At 32.7% G+C, this 19,522-nt stretch overlaps 2 protein-coding genes across 2 annotated transcripts; one reads left to right on the plus strand and one right to left on the minus strand.

Moving 5' to 3' along the window:
- The first annotated feature begins 8,419 nt into the window (after positions 1-8,419).
- On the plus strand, positions 8,420-9,660 carry LOC149496222 (uncharacterized). The gene is made up of 2 exons (XM_089721299.1): positions 8,420-8,949; positions 9,156-9,660. The coding sequence occupies exons 1-2, from the start codon at positions 8,420-8,422 to the stop codon at positions 9,658-9,660; spliced, it is 1,035 nt and encodes a 344-aa protein (XP_089577425.1).
- Positions 9,661-17,089: 7,429 nt separating this feature from the next.
- On the minus strand, positions 17,090-19,083 carry LOC105641201 (AAA-ATPase At2g46620). The gene has a single exon (XM_012225691.4). The coding sequence runs from the start codon at positions 18,716-18,718 to the stop codon at positions 17,270-17,272; it is 1,449 nt and encodes a 482-aa protein (XP_012081081.1). The 5' UTR covers positions 18,719-19,083; the 3' UTR covers positions 17,090-17,269.
- Positions 19,084-19,522: the final 439 nt, after the last annotated feature.

A 19,522-nucleotide genomic window follows, 5' to 3' on the forward strand; every position in this document is an offset into this window, starting at 1 on the left:
AATAGTTAAGTTGCGCTCCATTCAATTTCTCACTAAAGTAGGCAATTGGTTTCTTTTCTTGCATTAGGACTGCCCCAATTCCCACACCAGAAGCATCACACTCAATTTCAAAAGTACTTTCAAAGTTAGGTAAAGAGAATATAGGTACGGATGTTAACATTCCTTTAAGCGTGTCAAACGCTTTCTGTTGTTCTTCTCCCCACTTGAACCCAACTTCCTTTTTGATTATTTCTGTTAGTGGCGCTGCAATTGAAGAGAAATCTTTTACAAATCTTCAATAAAAACTTGCCAACCCATGAAAGCTCCTAACTTCTGAAACTGATTTGGGAGTTGGCATTCTTTGATAGCTTTCACTTTCTTCTCATCTACTTCAATACCCTGTGCACTCACAATACATCCAAGAAATACAAGTCTATCTATACAAAATGTGCATTTGTTAAGTTTAGCATACAATTGTTCAGACCGTAATGTTTGTAATACTATCCTAACATGCTTAATATGATCATTAAGAGACTTGCTATAAATGAGTATATTATCAAAGTATACAACCATAAATTTTCCTAAGAAGGCACGCAATACATGGTTCACAAGCCTCATAAATGTACTAGGTGCATTAGATAATCCAAAAGGCATTACTAACCATTCATACAAACCATACTTAGTTTTAAAAGCAGTTTTCCATTCATCACCTGGTTGCATCCTAATTTGATGGTAACCACTCATTAAATCAATTTTAGTAAGGTAAGTTGCCCCATGCAATTCATCTAACATATCATCAAGTCTAGGGATAGGGTGTCTATGCTTTACAGTGATTTTGTTGACTACTCTACAATCAACACACATGCGCAACGTTCCATCCTTTTTGGGCATTAGAAGTAGTGGAACGGCACAAGGGCTCATGCTTTCTCGCACCAAGCCTTTCTCTATAAGCTTATTAACTTGCCTTTGCAGCTCCTTTGTCTCCATTGGATTGCTTCTATATGCAGATCTATTTGGAATGGTGGAGCCAGGAATGAAGTCAATTTGATGTTCTATTCCTCTTAAAGGTGGTAAACCACTAGGCACTAGGAAAGACATTATCAAATTCCTGTAACATAGAAACAAAAATAGAAGGCAAACTATCAAGATTAGTGTTAGTTTCAGCAAATAAAACCTCTTTATACCTAAGAAGCAACACGGGCTTCTCCAAGGCAATAGCACACTTAACCTCCTTAGCTCTTGCATAAAAAGTTTGTTTCTTTTTTTCCTCTCTTTGTTTTTCACTCACAATTGGGCCATTAATTTGTTTTGTTATTTTTGTGGCCTCTTTCCCTTCATCCTTACTCTTTTCTCTCTTTTGTTCTTTCGACCCCGAAATCTCACTTTCATTTTTCCTCAAGGTCGAAACCTCTCTCTCTCTCTCAAGTATCTTCCTTTGATCTTCATATACTCCTTGGGGTGATAATGGTACAAGAACCACCTTTTTACCCTTATGAACCAAAGAGTACCGATTGTGGAATCCATCATGAAGTGCTCTTCTATCATATTGCCATGGCCTTCCCAGCAATAAATGGCCTGCCTACATAGGTACTATATCACATAAAATCTCATCTTCATACCAGCCAATAGAAATATCATAAGTACCTGTCGAGTCACCTTCACCTCCCCACAATCATTCAACCATTGTGACTTATAAGGTTTAGGATGTTTGAGACATGTTAATTTTAGTTTGTTTACCATATTTACACTAGCAACACTAGTGCAACTACCCCCATCAATAATAAGAGTACACACTTTTCCACTAATCAAACACCTAGTGTGAAATATGTTCTCACATTGCTCAAGGCTTTCCTCCTTGACATGCATATTCAAAGCACGCCTAGCAACTAAAGCTTCACCATGTTTAGGAAGTATTAAGTTATCTGAATCATCATCATCAACATCAATTAATTTAGGCATATCATCATAATCACTACATTCAGATTCAGAGCTAATATTCCCATCATCTTTAGTAATCATAACTCTTTTATTAGGACATTGAGATGCATAATGCCCTTTCCCCAAATATTTAAAACGTTTAATTTCTCTAGAAGGGGTTGTAGAGTTAGAAATACCTTTGTTGCTTTTGAATTGAGTTTGGACAGCCTCTTTACCTTTTGAAGTTGAATTCGTCCATTGGGAATTAAAACCTTTAAAATCCTTCTTTTCACCTCCCTTAGACCATTTAGATCCCCATGTGTTGTTAGAGTACTTGTTGGTGGACTTCCCTTTTTCTGCCTTTCAATTTTCATGGCCATATCTACTATCTCTTCTATGGAATCATAGCGATACATCTCTAAGGCATCAGCGATATCATTATTTAGACCTCCAAGGAATCAAGATATGGTGATATGTTCATCTTCCTCAATTTTGGCTCTAGCCATGCAAATCTCCATCTCTTTGTAGTAGTCTTCCACACTCTTCCCTCCTTGCACCATTCTTGCTAATTTATTGTGTAAATCCCTGAAATAATGAGTAAGGACAAACTTTTGGTGCATTAACTCCTTTATGATCTCCCATGGTGGTACAGGTCGCATTCCTTTTCTTCTTCTTTTTAGTAGCAATTGTTCCCACCAAAACATGGCATATCCCTTGAATTTAACAGCAGCAAGATGGGATTTCTTCTCCTGAGAATAGTTATGGCATTCAAAGATTTGTTGTACCTTTCTCTCCCATTCAAAGTATTCTTCAGCATTGTTATTACCTTTGAATTCTGGAATCCTCATTTTAATTGATCCCAAGTCCCCATCAACTTTATTAAAATTAGTGTCTTCAGTCTCCTCATCATCATGGGTTTGAAATCTAGTTTGTGGACGGGCTCTTGTTGTATTAGAGCTTTATGAAGCATTATCTCTTGCAATTCCTCCCTCATGTCTTGAAGGAAATTGTTGTAGGTTCTAAACTATCCTTGGATTGATTCCATGAAAAGTTTCAGTTGAGGATCTATAATTTGATTTCCATCCCCATTACCATCTCCAGATTTGCCTGTACTCATGGGTAGTACTTCAAATAGAAAAACACGAAAAGAGTTGAGTTAATAGTAAAGCACTCCCTCACGTGTTTACACTCTTTAACCACTCCTTGCAATTCCTCCAATTGTACTTCAGAATCTTAGGTCAACCGACCAACTCAAAAGCACGTTTAGAAACAAGGAATAAACCTTAGCAATGAAAAACAAGTGCAAATTCTAGAAAGAAGACTCAAAATGAGAATGGATGGTAGCACAAGGACAAGACTATGTACTACTTGATTATATTAATTTAGAGTGTAGTAAACAAATAAACACACCCTAATAATGTAATAGAAGCAAAGAAAGCACAATCAAAGAATAAAGAAAATAGATTTTAAAAGACAATTTTCTGGATATAATGTATGAGTTTAGTTTACTACAAAGCAAACCAAATATGGACCTAATTAATTCTGCCCAAGCAAAGCAAGCAATCAAAGAAAAATCCAAAAATTCAAAAAAAAAAATTTTTTTTATAAGGTCAGAGCCTAGCACGGGCGTGCTAAATAGAAAGCACCGGCGTGCTTGGACAGCTTGGTCCAACAATGAGAGTCAGAGCCTAGCACGGGCGTGCTTGTTGTGAAGCACGGGCGTGCTGACTTGTATTCTCCCTTATCCCACCAATGTAGCCCAATTTAGGTAGGATTAGATTTATACAAGGATTGTAGTGGATAAGCTTAATCTCAAAAAGATATGGATAAATAATTTTGTTTCCTTATCCACAAAGTAGTTAAGATTAGGTTTTATCAAAGGATTATAGTGGATAAGCTTGATCTCCACAAAATAAGGTCAAAATCTCTATGAATAAGGATCAAATCCCTATGAATTAGGATCAAATCCCTATGAATTATGATCAAATTCCACACAACACAATTCAAACTTCAATGGTGGACGATTTTTTTTTCCTTTTTTTTTTTTTTGAACAAACAAGAACGAATCAAGAAGACACAATTAATGCAAAATTCAGTATTAAAACTAAGCAAAACAATAAGACAAACGCAAGAATTTAAGAAAACAAAATCAAAAATCCTAGAACTAAGATAAATAAGAATATACCTTAATCTTTGGCTCTGATACCAAACTGACGCGGAACCCTATGGACATTAATTCCAACTCTATGACAAGATTTGAAATAGATCAAAGATCAAACTAAACTCCCCTCTATGGCACCCAAAGCTTAAAGAAGCAAGAACACCAATAATAGAGTAAAAGAATAAGATAAACGCCACAAATAAATTGATAAGTTTACCTTGATTCTTGATCCAATTAGAGGAATGAAATCTCACAATCTCTCTAAGCAAAAGTACACGCCAAAGCATGAACAAGCTGTATCTTTGTCAATTCATTGAATGATTTGTTTAACAACATCACAAAGCTATTTATACAAAAATCTAAAAACCTGATCCTTAAAGGATTTAGAATAACTAATCCAACTAAGGATAAGGATAAGGATTAACTAATCTAAACCAACTAAGGATAAGGACTAATTAATCCAATCCAACTAAGGATAAGGAATAACTAATCCAAATAAACTAAAGATAAGGATAATTAATCCAAACCAACTAAGGATAAGGAATAATTAATCCAAACTAACTAAGGATAAGGAATAATTAATCCAAACCAACTAAGGATAAGGAATAACTAATCCAAACAAACTATGGATAAGGAATAATTAATCCAAACCAACTAAGGATAAGGAATAATTAATCCAAACCAACTAAGGTTAAAAATAAAAGGGTGGCCCAATTTATTGGTGGTCCAACCCATTAACAACATTACAACTCAAAACTGATAAAAATGGGCTAACTTATTACGCTAAAGTTAGGCTTTAGTACGGCCAAGGCGTGCTACACCATCAACATATGCCTCCAATAATGTAAGAAGCCTAGGTGTGCCTTCAAGTTCCACACAACACTTGTTGAAAGCAAGATCATGAAGCTTTTGTGTAACTTGGTCTTGAACATACAAGGATATGGCTACCCCATATCTCTTTGTATGACTTCTTGTAATTGGTCCACTAGGAAGCACTAATGGATTTTCCATGTTGTTCTTCTTGTTCCCTTGGACTCCATGGATGAGTGATGGTGGATTCGTATCACCTTCTTCTGCCCCACCTGCCATCCCGATTCCTGCTTACCCTGTCCAACCCCCTACACCCTTATGTGACCAACCACAATCCCCAAACAGTTCTCCACAAACTGATATAGAAATAACTATGTCAGCCTTAGTCCTACTAATCCTCCCCTCGAAAGTTCCTTTCGTTCCATCTAGTTGTGAGCCCATCAATCTAGCTACTTTTGCTGCCCCACCTAATGACCCTGCCATGCCAAAAAAATCATGGAAATGACAGGCCAGGAATGCATGAGTAGCTGTTTTGGGTACTGGTCTGAGTCACGATAAGCAAAAATTTGGTGCTGCTATTGATTTTGTATGTATGGGTATAGAGGAGATTGTTCTCAAAAGGCCTAAAAAAGGTATGTTTGTTGTTAGTCCTTGTTCTTTTGATTCGACAAAGACCATTGAGCAGTCCCGCTAGCGTAATAAGTGCCTTAGTTTGGAACTATAGGGGGCTTGGGAACCCTTATGCAGTTCGGTCTCTAAAAAAGCTTCTGAAGCTTGAAGATGTCACTTTTGTTTTCTTAATGGAAACCAAATTATTGTCTTCTGAAATGGTCCGTGTTCAGGAAAAGTGTGGTTTTTCTAATGGTATCTCGGGGGATTGTGAGAAAGATTTTGGTAGAAAGGGAGACTTGTGTTTATTGTGGCATCATTCTATTGATATTACTTTGATTTCTTTTTTTGCTCTCCACATTGATATGATTATAGATTAAAGGTGGCGCTTTACTGGTTTTTATGGGAGGTCGGAGGAAAATTTACAGCACTTGTTCTGGTCTTTACTAAATCATTTGTATTCTCAATCTTCTCTGCCTTAGGTTGTTGGTAGTGACATTAATGAAATATTATATAGTTTTGAAAAGAGTTGTGGTCATCCTAAAAGTCAGCAGCACCTTGATGTGTTTCATGATGTTTTGAATAATTACAGGTTGGTGGATGTAGGATATTTAGATTTGCAATTCACATAGAGCAATGGGCAGTCAAGTGCAGGTAACATTCAAGAGAGGCTGGATCATTTTGTGGGCATAGCTGAATGGATTACATTATTCCCGGCTTATAAAGTGGATCATCTTATTAAGCAGAAATCTGATCATTGTCCTCTTCAATTTGCATATAGTCATCTCGAGTTCGAAGGAGGAAAAAGAGGCCATTTTGGCTCAAGCACATGTGGCTCCGGAATGATTTGTGCCGACCAATTGTTAAGAAGTCATGGGTTAATTCAAATTTGGCAGGTTTGGATATTGAGGATAGGTTGGTCAAATGTGGAAAGACCGAAAGCTTTGGGATAGAGTTGAGTTCGGCCATGTCAATAATTCTCTAAAGGACTTCCGGCCGCAGCTTAAACTTCTGTAGGAAAGTGTCCAATCTTATGAAAATATTAGTAAACAAAGGGATATTGAAGCGCAATGAATGAGGTTTTGGCTAGGGAGGAGAGTATGTGGTCCGAACGGTCTTGTGTTTAGTGGTTGCAAGAGGGTGATATGAATACTGCCTTCTTTCATTCTAAGGCTAATTTTCATAAAAAAAGAAATGCTATTGAAAAAATAAAGGACGAAGGTGGATGAGTTTTTGATGAGGAGGTGGATATTGCTAGGGTTATGATCGAGTATTTTGTGCAGCTTTTCTCTTCTGTAGAATCACCTGATTACCGAGATGTACTAAACAGTTTTGATAGACGTGTCTCAGACGAGACGAATAATCAATTGCTGGAACCCTTCACTCTTGAGGAAATTGGGTATGCTCTTAAACAAATGCACCCGTCCAAATCTCATGGTCCTAATGGTATTTCCCCCCTCCTTTTTTAATCCTTCTGGAGTACTGTTGAGTTTGATGTTGAAATTAAAGTTCTTAGAATTCTTAATAACAATGTCTCCCCTGAGTCCATAAATCATACTTATATTGCTCTAATTCCTAAAATTAAAAATCATGAATTTACTAAAGATTTTAAGCCTATTAGTCTTTGTAATGTAATTTTCAAACTAGTTACTAAGGCAATTGCTAATAGGCTTAAAACTTTGCTTCCTCATATTATTAGTCCTAGTCAGTCTGCATTTATTCCAGGTTAGATCATTATTGATAATGCCTTAGTTGCTTTTGAACTTTTCCACCGTATGAAAATTAAGTCTAGGGGTCGAGGTCAGGGTCAGTTTGCACTTAAACTTGATATCAGTAAGGCCTATGATAGAGTGGAGTGATTTTTTTTTTAGGGGAGTGATGCTTCGAATGGGGTTTAATTCTGTTTGGGTGGATCGGATTATGAGATGTGTAACAACTGTTTCATATTCTTTGTTAATTAATGGTGAGCCTAAGGACATACTTTTTCCCCAGTGTGGTCTCCCTCAAGGTTACCCTATTTGTTTCTTTTTTGTGCTGAAGTTTTTTCAGGTTTTAATTGCTAAGGCAGAGGGGGAGGGCAAGCTGCATGGTATTAAAATTTGTCGAAGGGCACCAGTTATCTCCCATCTATTTTTTGCAGATGACAATTTGATTTTTAGTGGAGCTACAGTCCAGGATGCAGCAACGGTTCAAAAAATTCTACAAGATTACGAACGAGCCTCGGGTCAAAAAATTAATTTTGAGAAGTCTGAGATTTCCTTCAGTATGAAGACATGCCCTGCTCGCTGCACTGAAGTTATCCAATACTTAGGAGTCCGTGGTATTCAATAGCATTTGAAATATCTTGGTCTTCTCGCGGTAATTGGTCGGAGCAAAAATATTGTTTTCTAGAGTATCTGATAGGGTGAGCCATAAACTTAAAGGTTGGAAGGAAAGAAAGTTGTCGAAAGGTGGAAAGGAGGTTCTGATTAAATCTGTAGCGCAGGCAATTCCCACTTACACTATGAGTTGCTTTCTCCTTCCAGTGGAAATATGTAATAAATTTCATTCTCTTATTGTAAATTTTTTATGGAGGCAACAACGGGAGGAAAAGAAGATTCACTGGTGCTCTTGGCAAAAATTATGTGCAAAAAAACAAATTGGGGGTGTTGGATTTCAGGGTACCCATGCTTTCAATCTTACCCTTTTAGCTAAATAATGTTGGCGCTTGATTAAGAATCTAGAGTCTCCCTTATCCAGGTGCCTTAAAGCAAGATATCACCCTCGGTCTTCCTTCTTATAAGCATTGATGGGTTTTGGGCCAAGTTATGCATGGCGAAGCTTAATGGTGTCTAGGTGGTTGATGTAGCAAGGATCTCGTTAGTTGGTCGAAATGGGGAGCGGATAGAGATTTGGCGTGATAGGTAGATATCTAGGAATAACGATTTTCGAGTTTGCTCACTTATGTCTCATCTTGTTGCTAATGCTCAAGTGAGTGAATCGATTGATGAATATTTATTTCTCTGGAATAATGAGTTGATTGATGATATTTTTCTTGCTGCTGAGGCTAATTTGATCAAAGCCATTCCTCTTAGTTGTCAGCTTGGTGGCGATTGTCTCATTTGGAATTACACTAAGAATGTGATGTACACTGTTAAAAGTGGATATCATATGGCTTTCTCTGCTTTAATTTCCCGGACCTGTCCTTCTGGATTGCAAGGTGCCAATACAACGCTTTGGAAGAAAGTTTGGCATCTCCATCTTCAACCAAAATTAAAGCATTTCCTTTTCAGAGCTCTTAAGAATTTGTTGCCTGTTTCGTTATTCTTGCTACGACATGGGATTGCTATTGATTGTATTTGTGAGTTGTGTAGAGATAATGGTGAAATTATCATGCATGTGTTAAAACAATGTCCTTTGGCGATGCAAGTGTGGAAACTTAGCCCTCTTAGGCTTAACACTAGCCTTTTTATTGCTGATTCTTTTTATGATTGGTTTTCAATTATTCTTCCAAGCTTTGAAGATGCCCAACTCTAGATATTTACAGTCATTGCTTGGGCTATCTAGAAGGCTCAAAATTTGCTCAAGTTCTAGCAGAAGAGGCTTTTTCTGCAAGTAGTGCAAATGGGACTATCTATGGTTTTTGATTTCCAGTTTGAATATCAGTTATTGCCTGCTAGTAATCCTGCTGTCAATCCAGCTCCGTCAGCATCAATTGGATGCCTCCTCCTTCTGGCGTTGTCAAGTTGAACTCATATGCCTCACTATCTAGCACGTTGGGATGTGGGTGGGGATTTGTGATTAGGAATGATAAGGGGGAGGTAATGGGAGCTGGTTGTCGACTCAGTCCTTTTTTTGTCTCTGCAGGGCTCGCTGAGGTTGCAATAGCTCAGTTTGGGTTGTTGAAGGCATTGGAGATGGGCTTTGCTCAAATAATTCTGGAGTCCGATTCTTTGCTCATGATTCAGCACCTTCATTGCAAATCCTTCCTTGATTCTAAGTATGGTACAAGTTTAATTAAGCTTGATTCTATTTTCAGAAATTTTCTTTCTTTTTCTAATTCTCATGTTAAACGAGAACTCAATATTGTGGCTCATGCTTTGAGTAAGCTAGCTTATGTTTTTTCTTTGGAACAGATTCAAGTTGAGGAGGTTCCGCCTTCCATCGATCCTCTTGTAATTTTTGATATAGTCTCTAGTCCTTAATACATCTAATTTTACTTCTCAAAAAAAAAAAAAAAAATGTTACATTGCAAGACATGTAATAAAAAAAAATTCATGTGTATATAAGGTGCAATATAAATCAATCGCTATTAAGAAATTATACTTTAATATTAAATTAATAAAAAATTAAACAAGTATAAAGAATGAATATATAATGAGCAAAATTAACGCGCAACGCATGTCATAAAACGACTAGTAAAATAAAAGGTCAAAATTTAAGTAAAATTGATAAATATATCAAAATAAAGTGCAATCATGAAAGAATGTAAAGTTTAAGATATTTTAATACATTAAACCTCTATTATTTAACCCAAAAAAATGCCAAGTCAATTATGCCTAACTGTGAACGTATATACATAGAGAACAGAAAACAATTTTAGTATTTTTTTTTTTTAAAATTAAATGGCGACCAAAGCTAAATAAACTATACATAAAGCTTAAAAAATGAAACCCGACTAAATCATTAAAAAAATTTTAAACTTTGTAGGTAGTTTTAATTGTATCCTGATTCTAACTTTCTTTTCCCAATATCTTGAAATTAAATTTTAGTTACAGTAGCACTTTAATTTCAAATTGTATTCAAATTTAATGTTCTCCCCTATATCAAAATCCTTCACCACCATTAGTGCTTATAAATAAATGAATAATTATGTTTATTTATATAAATATTTAAAATAAAAAATAATATAATCATCTTAAAAATAAAATATTTTATATTTATTTATATAATATTAACAACAAGTAATGATTCCCTAAAAATAAAATTGCGCAGTAATGAATATAACCTATTTTTATAAAAGCACTAATTTAAGTATAATTTCAATAAACCTAACTAAAATTTCATGCTTAAAAAATGGCAAAACAAAAACTTAAAACTAATATTCTATGCTTATAACTAACTAAAATTTATTATTTTACTTGGCTTTTATGAATTTAAATTCCTAACCTATTTTAGTTAGGGTGTGTTAAAATGTGAGTTTTTGGTTAATCTCACCATGAGAAAGAGTACAGATCCAATAAAAATAATATTTTATTCATTAAATTGGAACAATTTAAAATACATGTTCTAATTGTGAGTGCATAAATAATATAATAATTTATGCATGATCAAATCACCCTTCCACAATTATTAAAATTATTAACTAATAAATCATATATATAGATAGATTTCAAAAATCACAATTATTAAAATTAATTTAAAAAATATCTACTATTACTCATTGACACGGGCGAAGCTAAAAAAAAATTTTAAAAGTTTTTTATAAAAATTATATTTTAATCCTTCGAAATATAGAAAAATTACATTTGACCTCTTAAAAGTTTAAAAATATTTCATTTGACTCTTCTAAAATAATTATACTAGCTCTATCCATGCTCATTGCTATAAAAATAAATGAAATCTTAACGTCTTAGCAATATCAAATTCTTTTCTAATGAGATGGTAACAAATATTTTTTTTTCACCTGTTAATGAACATAAAGAATTACTAATGTATTAGCAAATATTTGAGTGATAAGCAAGTATAAAAACTTTATAATGAATAAGTTGTGAAAAATGTAAATTACGTATCAATATATATATATACATGTACATGTCAAGTTGTATTAATATTTCACTATTAAGTCATTAATCCTCACTCAAATATTCTCTTCCAAATAAATAAGAAAAATATGAATTTGCAATTTATTTTAAATTACAAGAATTAGTAAACAAAAGAAGGAAAATTATCAAAACATGTGACGGTGATTTAGTGTAAAAGATAAGTTTTTACCTTAATTATTTATTTGCGATGGAAAGAAATAAAATAAAGAAATTGCTTTTTTAAAGTAACTTAAAAGAAAATATCAAATGCACGTCAAGACATAATCTAGTGGTTATTGCACATGTGACTTAACAAATATATCGATGTTCGAATCCCCTTTTTCCAACACTCCAAAAAAAAAAAAAAAAAGGAAAAGGTTACTTCTCTAAGTCTAATAAAAGAAGTGTTAACTTTCGATGCTTTTACACTAAATAAATTTAGATCACTTGTTATAATAATTGGAGAGAAATAGATTAATAAAAACTTATTTTATTTAAATATTAACATACTTAGAATGATGGAGACAATATAAAGTATATCTAATTCTGCAGCTATACTTTTATAGCTTTCTCGCGTGTAGTTTCCTTTCCTTGATCACACGTTACTTCCTCTTACTTTTCATCAGGTATCCATAAATTTTAAATTACTCATACATATATTCATTTAAAATTTTATTATTATACTGATTTCAAACTCATTTAAATATTTATTTAAATACATATGTCCAAACTCATTTAAAATTTTAATTTAATTACTATCGATACTCGTGTCAAATCTAGTTAATGTACTCTTAAATTTTTCAAATCTGAACTTGTTTAAAATATGCTTTTTACTAATAATTGTTAGGTAAGTACCATGACGAAACCCGTATTATTATTTAACAGAGTAGAGCAGAATGCGTATTTTAGAAATATGAAACTCACACTTATAGCATTAACTAATGATAATAACAAGATAATCTTCATCTTGTTAAATACATCAACCATAATCAAGACTTAATGGTAGACAAAAGATGAGTTAGATAATTAACGATCTTATGTTTCTAAAACATAAATAACGACTATATTTATGAGCGATTTGGTAGAAATGTGCTCAACTTTATAGATCTAAGCAAGAATAAGATTATATACACTGGCTAGGTTTCATAATATGGCAACAAATTTTAATTGTTGCGCTATACTTATAAAAAAGTCTTCACATCCATATTATGCTTTTAATTTAGCTACAAATTTAAATTTTTTTTTTTTTTAACAAACTTCATTGTAATGCTTTGTTGACTAAGTATGTACTCAATTCCAAAGAGTGTACACTAATTTACACATGAAGCACAAATATGACTAAGCACGGGTATTTTTCTTCGGAGGTTAGCATAAAATAGTCACGGGCTTATACTATTACACCCTACTTTTAAAAAATTATCTTATGCTGATATTAACACTTACTAATATGTGCATAAATTTTATGTTCTCATATCCAGTGATGTCCGAAGGTAATGTCCTTCTTACTAGTGCCCTATTTTCGAAAACGATGTAAATCTACTAAAATATTCCAATTTGAAGTTGAGGAGGCTCTTACAAATTGTTAAAGATTTTTACTAATAAATGCCCCCTTAGAATACTTTATTATTGAGTTGGCTTTCTCACTATTAATTATGTATTTAAAGTTGATTAGGGGTATTATAGGTAAAAATAGGTAAAATTTAACTATTTTTTTAATCCCAAAGCTTTTCTATTTTCTCTAACGTAAGAGAACATAGGGAGTACTTTCTTTAAGCAAAAATATATGCATATTTTCAACAAATAGAAAAAAAACATTAAATGACATGTTGAAGGCTTTGGTTCTCGTGGCCTCTTAATTTAGCCTAAAAGGCATTTGATTTAGTTAGTACTCTCTTCGTCCTCAAAAGTTAATCCACTTTTTTTTTTCACACATTAAGAAATAAAATTATTATGGTTAGTGGACAATTTTGTCACCATGATTTTTGATACGGATTCGCTACCACTCAACCATAGAGCTCAAGAAAGCATGGAGAACAACAAAGGAGATCTGTTGCTGCTTCCTAGTGGACCAATTACAAGAAGTCATACAAAGAGATATGGGACAGCCATGTCCTTATATGTTCAAGACCAAGTTACACAAGCGCTTCATGATCTTGCTTTCACCAAGTGTTGTTTGGAACTTGAAGGCACACCTAGGCTTCTTACATTGTTGGAGCCATATGTTGATGATGTAGCACGCCCTGGCCGTACTAGAGCCTAACTTTGGCGTAATAAGTTAGCCCGTTTGTGTTAGTTTTGAGTTATAATGTTGTTAATGGGTTGGGCCACTCTTTTATTTTTATCCTTAGTTGGTTTGGATTAATTATTCCTTATCCTTAGTTTGTTTGGATTAGTTATTCTTTATCCTTAGTTGGTTTGGATTAATTATTCTTTATTCTTAGTTTGTTTGGATTAGTTATTCCTTATCCTTAGTTGGATTGGATTAATTAGTCCTTATCCTTAGCTGGTTTAGATTAGTTAAATCCTTATCCTTAGTTGATTTAGATTAATTATTCTAAATCCTTTAAGGATCAGGACCTTTTAGATTTTGTATAAATAGGTTTGTTATGTTGTTAAACAAAGCAGATTCAATGAATTAATAAATCTACAGCTTGTTCATGCTTTGGCGTGTTCTTTTGATTAGAGTGATTGTGAGATTGCTTTCCTCTAATTGCATCAAGAATCAAGGTAAACTTATCAATTTATTTGTGGCATTTATCTTATTCTTTTACTCTATTATTGGTGTTATTACTTCCTTAAGCTTTGGGTGCCATAGAGGGGGAGTTTAGTTTGATCTTTGAAACTATTCCAATCTTATCATAGAGTTTTTGGAATTAATTTTCATAGGATTCCGCGTCAATTTTTCTATTATACCACTTTAAATAACACATGAGTAATTTTTATATTAAATTAATAAAAAACCATATTGATAATATAAAATAGGAATATAAATTACAATTAATGAGAGCGACTAACATTGATTACTTTTTAAAATTCAAGAGGAAAAAAATAGAAGAATAAAACTACTTATTAAATAACATATGAATTAAAAGAAACACTAACTTGGAAAAAGTAATGAATTAATGAAGATTATTGAACATAAGACACTCCCTTCGTCCCAAAAAGATAGTTCGTCTTTCTTTTTTGGTTTGTCCCAAAATATAGTCCACTTTTCTTTTTACTTTATAGTTCATCATTAATTGTCTACTATATCCTTATTAAATTTAATCGTATTTTCAATAACCTTCATTAATTCTTACGTGTTATTCCATTATAAAGATAACTGAATTTGCACAGAGATTAAGAAGGTGGTTTAATTGAATAGTTTTCTCAAAATATACCTATTTTACCCTTAAACAACATTAAATGGGCTCTTTATTTGATGGATAGCCAACTCATGCAGATAGACTCCCAAAGGATCATTAATTACAAGATTTTAGCCAAAAATAGAGGGTATTGTGAGCTAATGGCATTAAATTATCCATTTTCAAATTTTTCCAAATTAAAATTCCATATTTAAAATTTTGAATTCTCTCATTTTCGAAACTTTTGAGCAATTTCAATCAAATGCTCTCAAATATAATGAAAATGTGGAAAGCCAAAATTTTTTATACTCTTAGTTTTAGAATCAACTTCAACAATATGCACTTATACAAATTTGGAACAGAACATGAACATGTAATTACATTAATAAGTTTTTTAAACTAAGGGCAACAGAAAGAGGAGAACAATATTTTTCTAGCATCATGAATAATCATTTTCATTTTATCCCAATGAAGTTCCAACAAATTCATCCACACATCTAAGGGCAACAAAAAGAGGAGAATAATATTTTTCTAGCATCATGAATAATTCATTTTCATTTTATCTCAATGAAGTTCCAACAAATTCGCCCACACATTCTCACAATATACAGGCAACTTTTCATCTGTCATATTTAAACTCCTTACTTGATGCAGAAGAATGCATTATGATGGTTCCTGAAATGAGTCATCAAAAATGTTGTTGCAGGCAATGAGAAAAAAAGAAAAAATATATCAAATCATATAAAGAATTCTATAAGCACCATGCTTTTTTTTGAGTTGCAACATGGTAACCTAAATATGCATAGTTATAAAAAAAAGTTGCAGCCACATTTAACATATCTTTAAGGTCAATTTATAAGATTTGGCAAAATGCCAATATCCATCCAAAGAATAATATTTCTCGCATGAAGGTGTATGGAAGAGGAAAAGAAAAAGAGTTCAAATTCCAGCATATAGGATAACAGAAATCTCACTTAGACGTCACATGACAATTCATTCTCTGGCGCATGAATTGGGCGCATCTATTTCATGTGTGCAAAGAATGATAAATGACAATTCATTCTCTAGGGCCTGAATTGAGTGCATCTATTACATGTGTTCACAAAATGATAAAAGGTGGATACACTATACCTCAATTGTGTGTCCATATTTTGAATAATTACACAAATTGTCACTCATGTGTGTGCTCGCATCCAAAAGTCGAGCACACTGTTAAAATACATATTGAAAAATAGTCATCCAGTCAGACTTTGAAAACTTAATGCATTAAATGTCTTTCCTTTTGTTTGCCACTTTTCTCATTCAAACCACAATCTGCACGCGTATTACAAAACTAATATGAGGGCATTTTGGACTTTTTCATCAGACATCCTCTCCAAAGTTTCCATTTTGAGTAAAGCTCTCTATATAAATGAAACGCCCAAATTAGAAAGTTTCTCTAGATAAAGAGAACATAGGGAGTATTTAAGATGGGCATAATAGGAAAGTTATATGAACAAAATTGTCCTTTAATCATAGTAATTATTATTTTTTTAATATGTGTGAAAATAGAAGTTGAATTATTTTGTTGAGACGGATGGAGTAAAACTTAATAAGGGCATGATAGATAATTTAAAGATTAATTATAATATAAAAAAAAAAAGGAAATGGACTACTATATTTTGAGACAGACTAAAATAGAAAGATGCATTATCTTTTTAGAACAAATATAGAGAATTTACACCCAACAACTAAATTCAAAGTATTTGGTAAAGATTTTAATCTGTAGTAGATAACTGACAAAAGTCTTAATCAACTATTATTTTCATCAACTACATTCTAGGTGATTTTTACTATTAGTTGCTACGTGATATTTATAGTTATATATAGTTGTACTTGATTAACCTTATAAAAATAATGACTACTAAAGTTTTTTTTTTCAAATTAATATATTATATGATCATTTTATTTATATTAATTAAAGACAATATATAAACATTAAATATTATAAAATTAATTAACATTTTCTATTTATATAAGAAATAAATATATTTTTATTTATTAATTAATATTATTTATGTATATCACCTTATATGACCATTAATTTTTTATTTATAAAAAATTAACTAATACATAAAAAGTATATATATCTTCAAAATAAAAAAAATACACATATATATTTGATATACGATATGAAAACATTTTACATCACAATAAATTATAAAAATTTTACAAAATGCTAACATTCATTATTTAACATCTATCACTCAGTAGTTATTAACATCAATAACCATTATTAACTATAAGGTAGTACCAATGTTAAACTAATGAAACCCTTAATGTAGACAAAAATGACATAGTAGTTGTTGATTTTATCTTCTATACTTAGAGTGACAAGTACATCTTACGGCGAGGGTTAAATGGCACATCCATTTTTAGAGTTTAAAAAAAGGGAATTAATAAAGAAATACATGGAGGAATTACATTTTAAAAAAGAAAAGAAAAAGGAGAAAAAAGAAAAATCTAACTGTATTATAGTTTGTTTTGATGTTACATTAAAATTAACTAACATAACAAATTGCAGTGATATATTTTTACACAAAGAAATGTCAAAGTTGCAAAATTCTATGTCCTAACTAATTGAACATTTGATATGAAAAAAAATAGTAAGTTGCTTTGGACTTTAATTAAGCTCCATGCCTAGATCCTTCCTTATCTACTGAGCCCAACTCTATTGGCTCTTCCTTTCTTCTACTTCCCATTTTCAACAGTCCATACAGTTTTCTGAACTCTCTTACTGTATGCACACTTTCTCTGCAATACACACCTCCTTCAGGCTGTTCCCCTGTTTCATCGCCGGACCGGACCGATCTACTCTCACTCAACCTCCTATTATTATTCGTTTGCAGAGCTGAAATGACCGATTTCAGAGCTCGACTCGGCGAATTCCTGTTAGAAATCATAATTTCCCCAATTTCTGCTGCGCTTACACTTACTCCTCCAGAATGGAAAATTTCTTCCACCTGAGGGAAAAGCTTATGTTCCTTAACTCCCAAGTAATTGTTAGCCAAACTCTTAAATGCAGAGAAATCACATAAAGGGAAATTTACATGAACATCAATCCTTCCTGGCCTCATTATTGCTTGTTCTACAACTTGATCTTTACTATTCATAGTAAAAACCATAACTCTTTCTTCTCCACAACAAGAAATAATCCCATCCATAAAATTCAACAGCCCAGATAAGCTTACGGCTGCTTTTGATTTCTCCATCAAGAATCTGTCAAGATCCTCTATAACAATCATTGAACGACTTGTCGTTTGCAATAAAAGCATTTTCAATTCAGAATCATCACAAACCTTTGAAATGTCAATATCATACACATCATAATTGAGAAACTTAGCCATTGCAGCTATAAAACTTGATTTACCGGTGCCGGAAGGTCCATAAAGAAGATAGCTCCGTTTCCAAACACGCCCAAGCCTATGATAATACTGTTTGGACTTCAAGAAAGATTCAAGATCAGTTTTGACTTTATTTTTTAAGTCAGCTTCCATAACCACCGTATCCATGGTGGACGGATGTGTAAAAGGAACAGACATCCACCGTCCATTTTCTTGAGGCTCATTCTCTACATTCATATACAATTTAATCTCTTTCTTTCGCTGTTCAATTTCATCGGCTTGAGAAAGGATATGCTGCAAGTAAGGCCGTAGAATTCTGCGCTTATCTTTCTTCCTTAGTTTCAGCACAAATGTTCTTTTTCCATCATTTTCAGATTTCTGGTTAATCCACCATACTCTAGCACTAAGAAAATTATCTTGAATAACTTGTTTAGCGTCGAGACGGAGGATTATCTCATTAGATTTGGAGCCTGAAAAGAGATTAGTGAAATCTGAATCTTCAATTGCGGGTAAGGAGGTTAGGTAGGAAGATACCTTGTTGTAGAGAAGATTTTCTTGGAAATGTTCATTGTACTGTGGAACTGTAAAGAATTGATAGACATGAAAATAGTCTTCAAAAGATTGTAAATACTTCACAAGAATTTGCAGAAAAGATGTTTTTGATAAAAACCGAAAGAAGAGAAATCCGATAAAGAGAGAGAAGAAAGCAAGAATTATGTTGGTAGAGATCATGATCAAGATTCAAGAAAGTAATAGTTAACCAATATCTGAGATAGAAAATAAGGGAAAAAGCAAGAAAGTGAGTCTTTGAATTGTCAGATAGATAGAGGTGGAGGAGGTTGCTGTTTCTTTAATGGTGGGGATGGTGGATACAGGTTTTGTATAGTGAAGACATGAGCCGGCCAATATGGGTCAAAGGGGTGAGAAGAGGGAAGGAAATTAATATGGGTATTGGCATTGGCTGTGAATGTATGACTAAACATATAGACTACTATTAAAGTTTTGTTTGATTTTTGAATAATTCAACATGTTTTAGCTTCTTTATTTTGTATATTCAATAATCAATAGGCTTGACCAGAGGGTCGACAATGGGCTACTTAAATTAAATTAATTACCATATGGGTTTTTATAAAATTTTTTATTATTAATTTATTCATAATATAATACTAGAATTTAATTTTTGTTTTTACTTTGGAATTCTCATGGTCAATTGGAGCTCTATGTATGTTTGAATAGACACGCATGCATTTCTTTTTAGGATTGAGTAGAATATAGAAAAAACCAACTCAATCGGACATATATAGGTATTTGTTTTAATTTATTCAATTTATACTTGGGTATTTGTTTTATCAATCAAATATTAGGGATTTTAAAATACTTTTGATGTGCAAATTAAAATATATATATATATATATATATATATATATATATATATATATATATATATATATGTATATCAGCACATGCCATTTGTATACAGCTCTACCCTAGCAGGCTAAAAACCCATATAGGCAAGTTCTGGGGTCATCATGTGAG

The sequence above is a fragment of the Jatropha curcas genome, chromosome 5 (genome assembly GCF_041381405.1).
Source record: "Jatropha curcas cultivar XTBG-Jc1 chromosome 5, XTBG_Jcur_1.0, whole genome shotgun sequence".
Classification (NCBI taxonomy): domain Eukaryota; kingdom Viridiplantae; phylum Streptophyta; class Magnoliopsida; order Malpighiales; family Euphorbiaceae; genus Jatropha; species Jatropha curcas.

What these genes read in the sequence shown, in the direction of transcription:
- LOC105641201 (XM_012225691.4), bottom strand. Translation starts at nt 18,718, where the DNA reads ATGATCTCTACCAACATAATTCTTGCTTTCTTCTCTCTCTTTATCGGA.
- LOC149496222 (XM_089721299.1), top strand. Translation starts at nt 8,420, where the DNA reads ATGTCTCATCTTGTTGCTAATGCTCAAGTGAGTGAATCGATTGATGAA. An exon ending in GCTGATTCTTTTTATGATTG is followed by an intron (nt 8,950 to 9,155) that starts GTTTTCAATTAT and finishes CTGTCAATCCAG; the next exon opens with CTCCGTCAGCATCAATTGGA.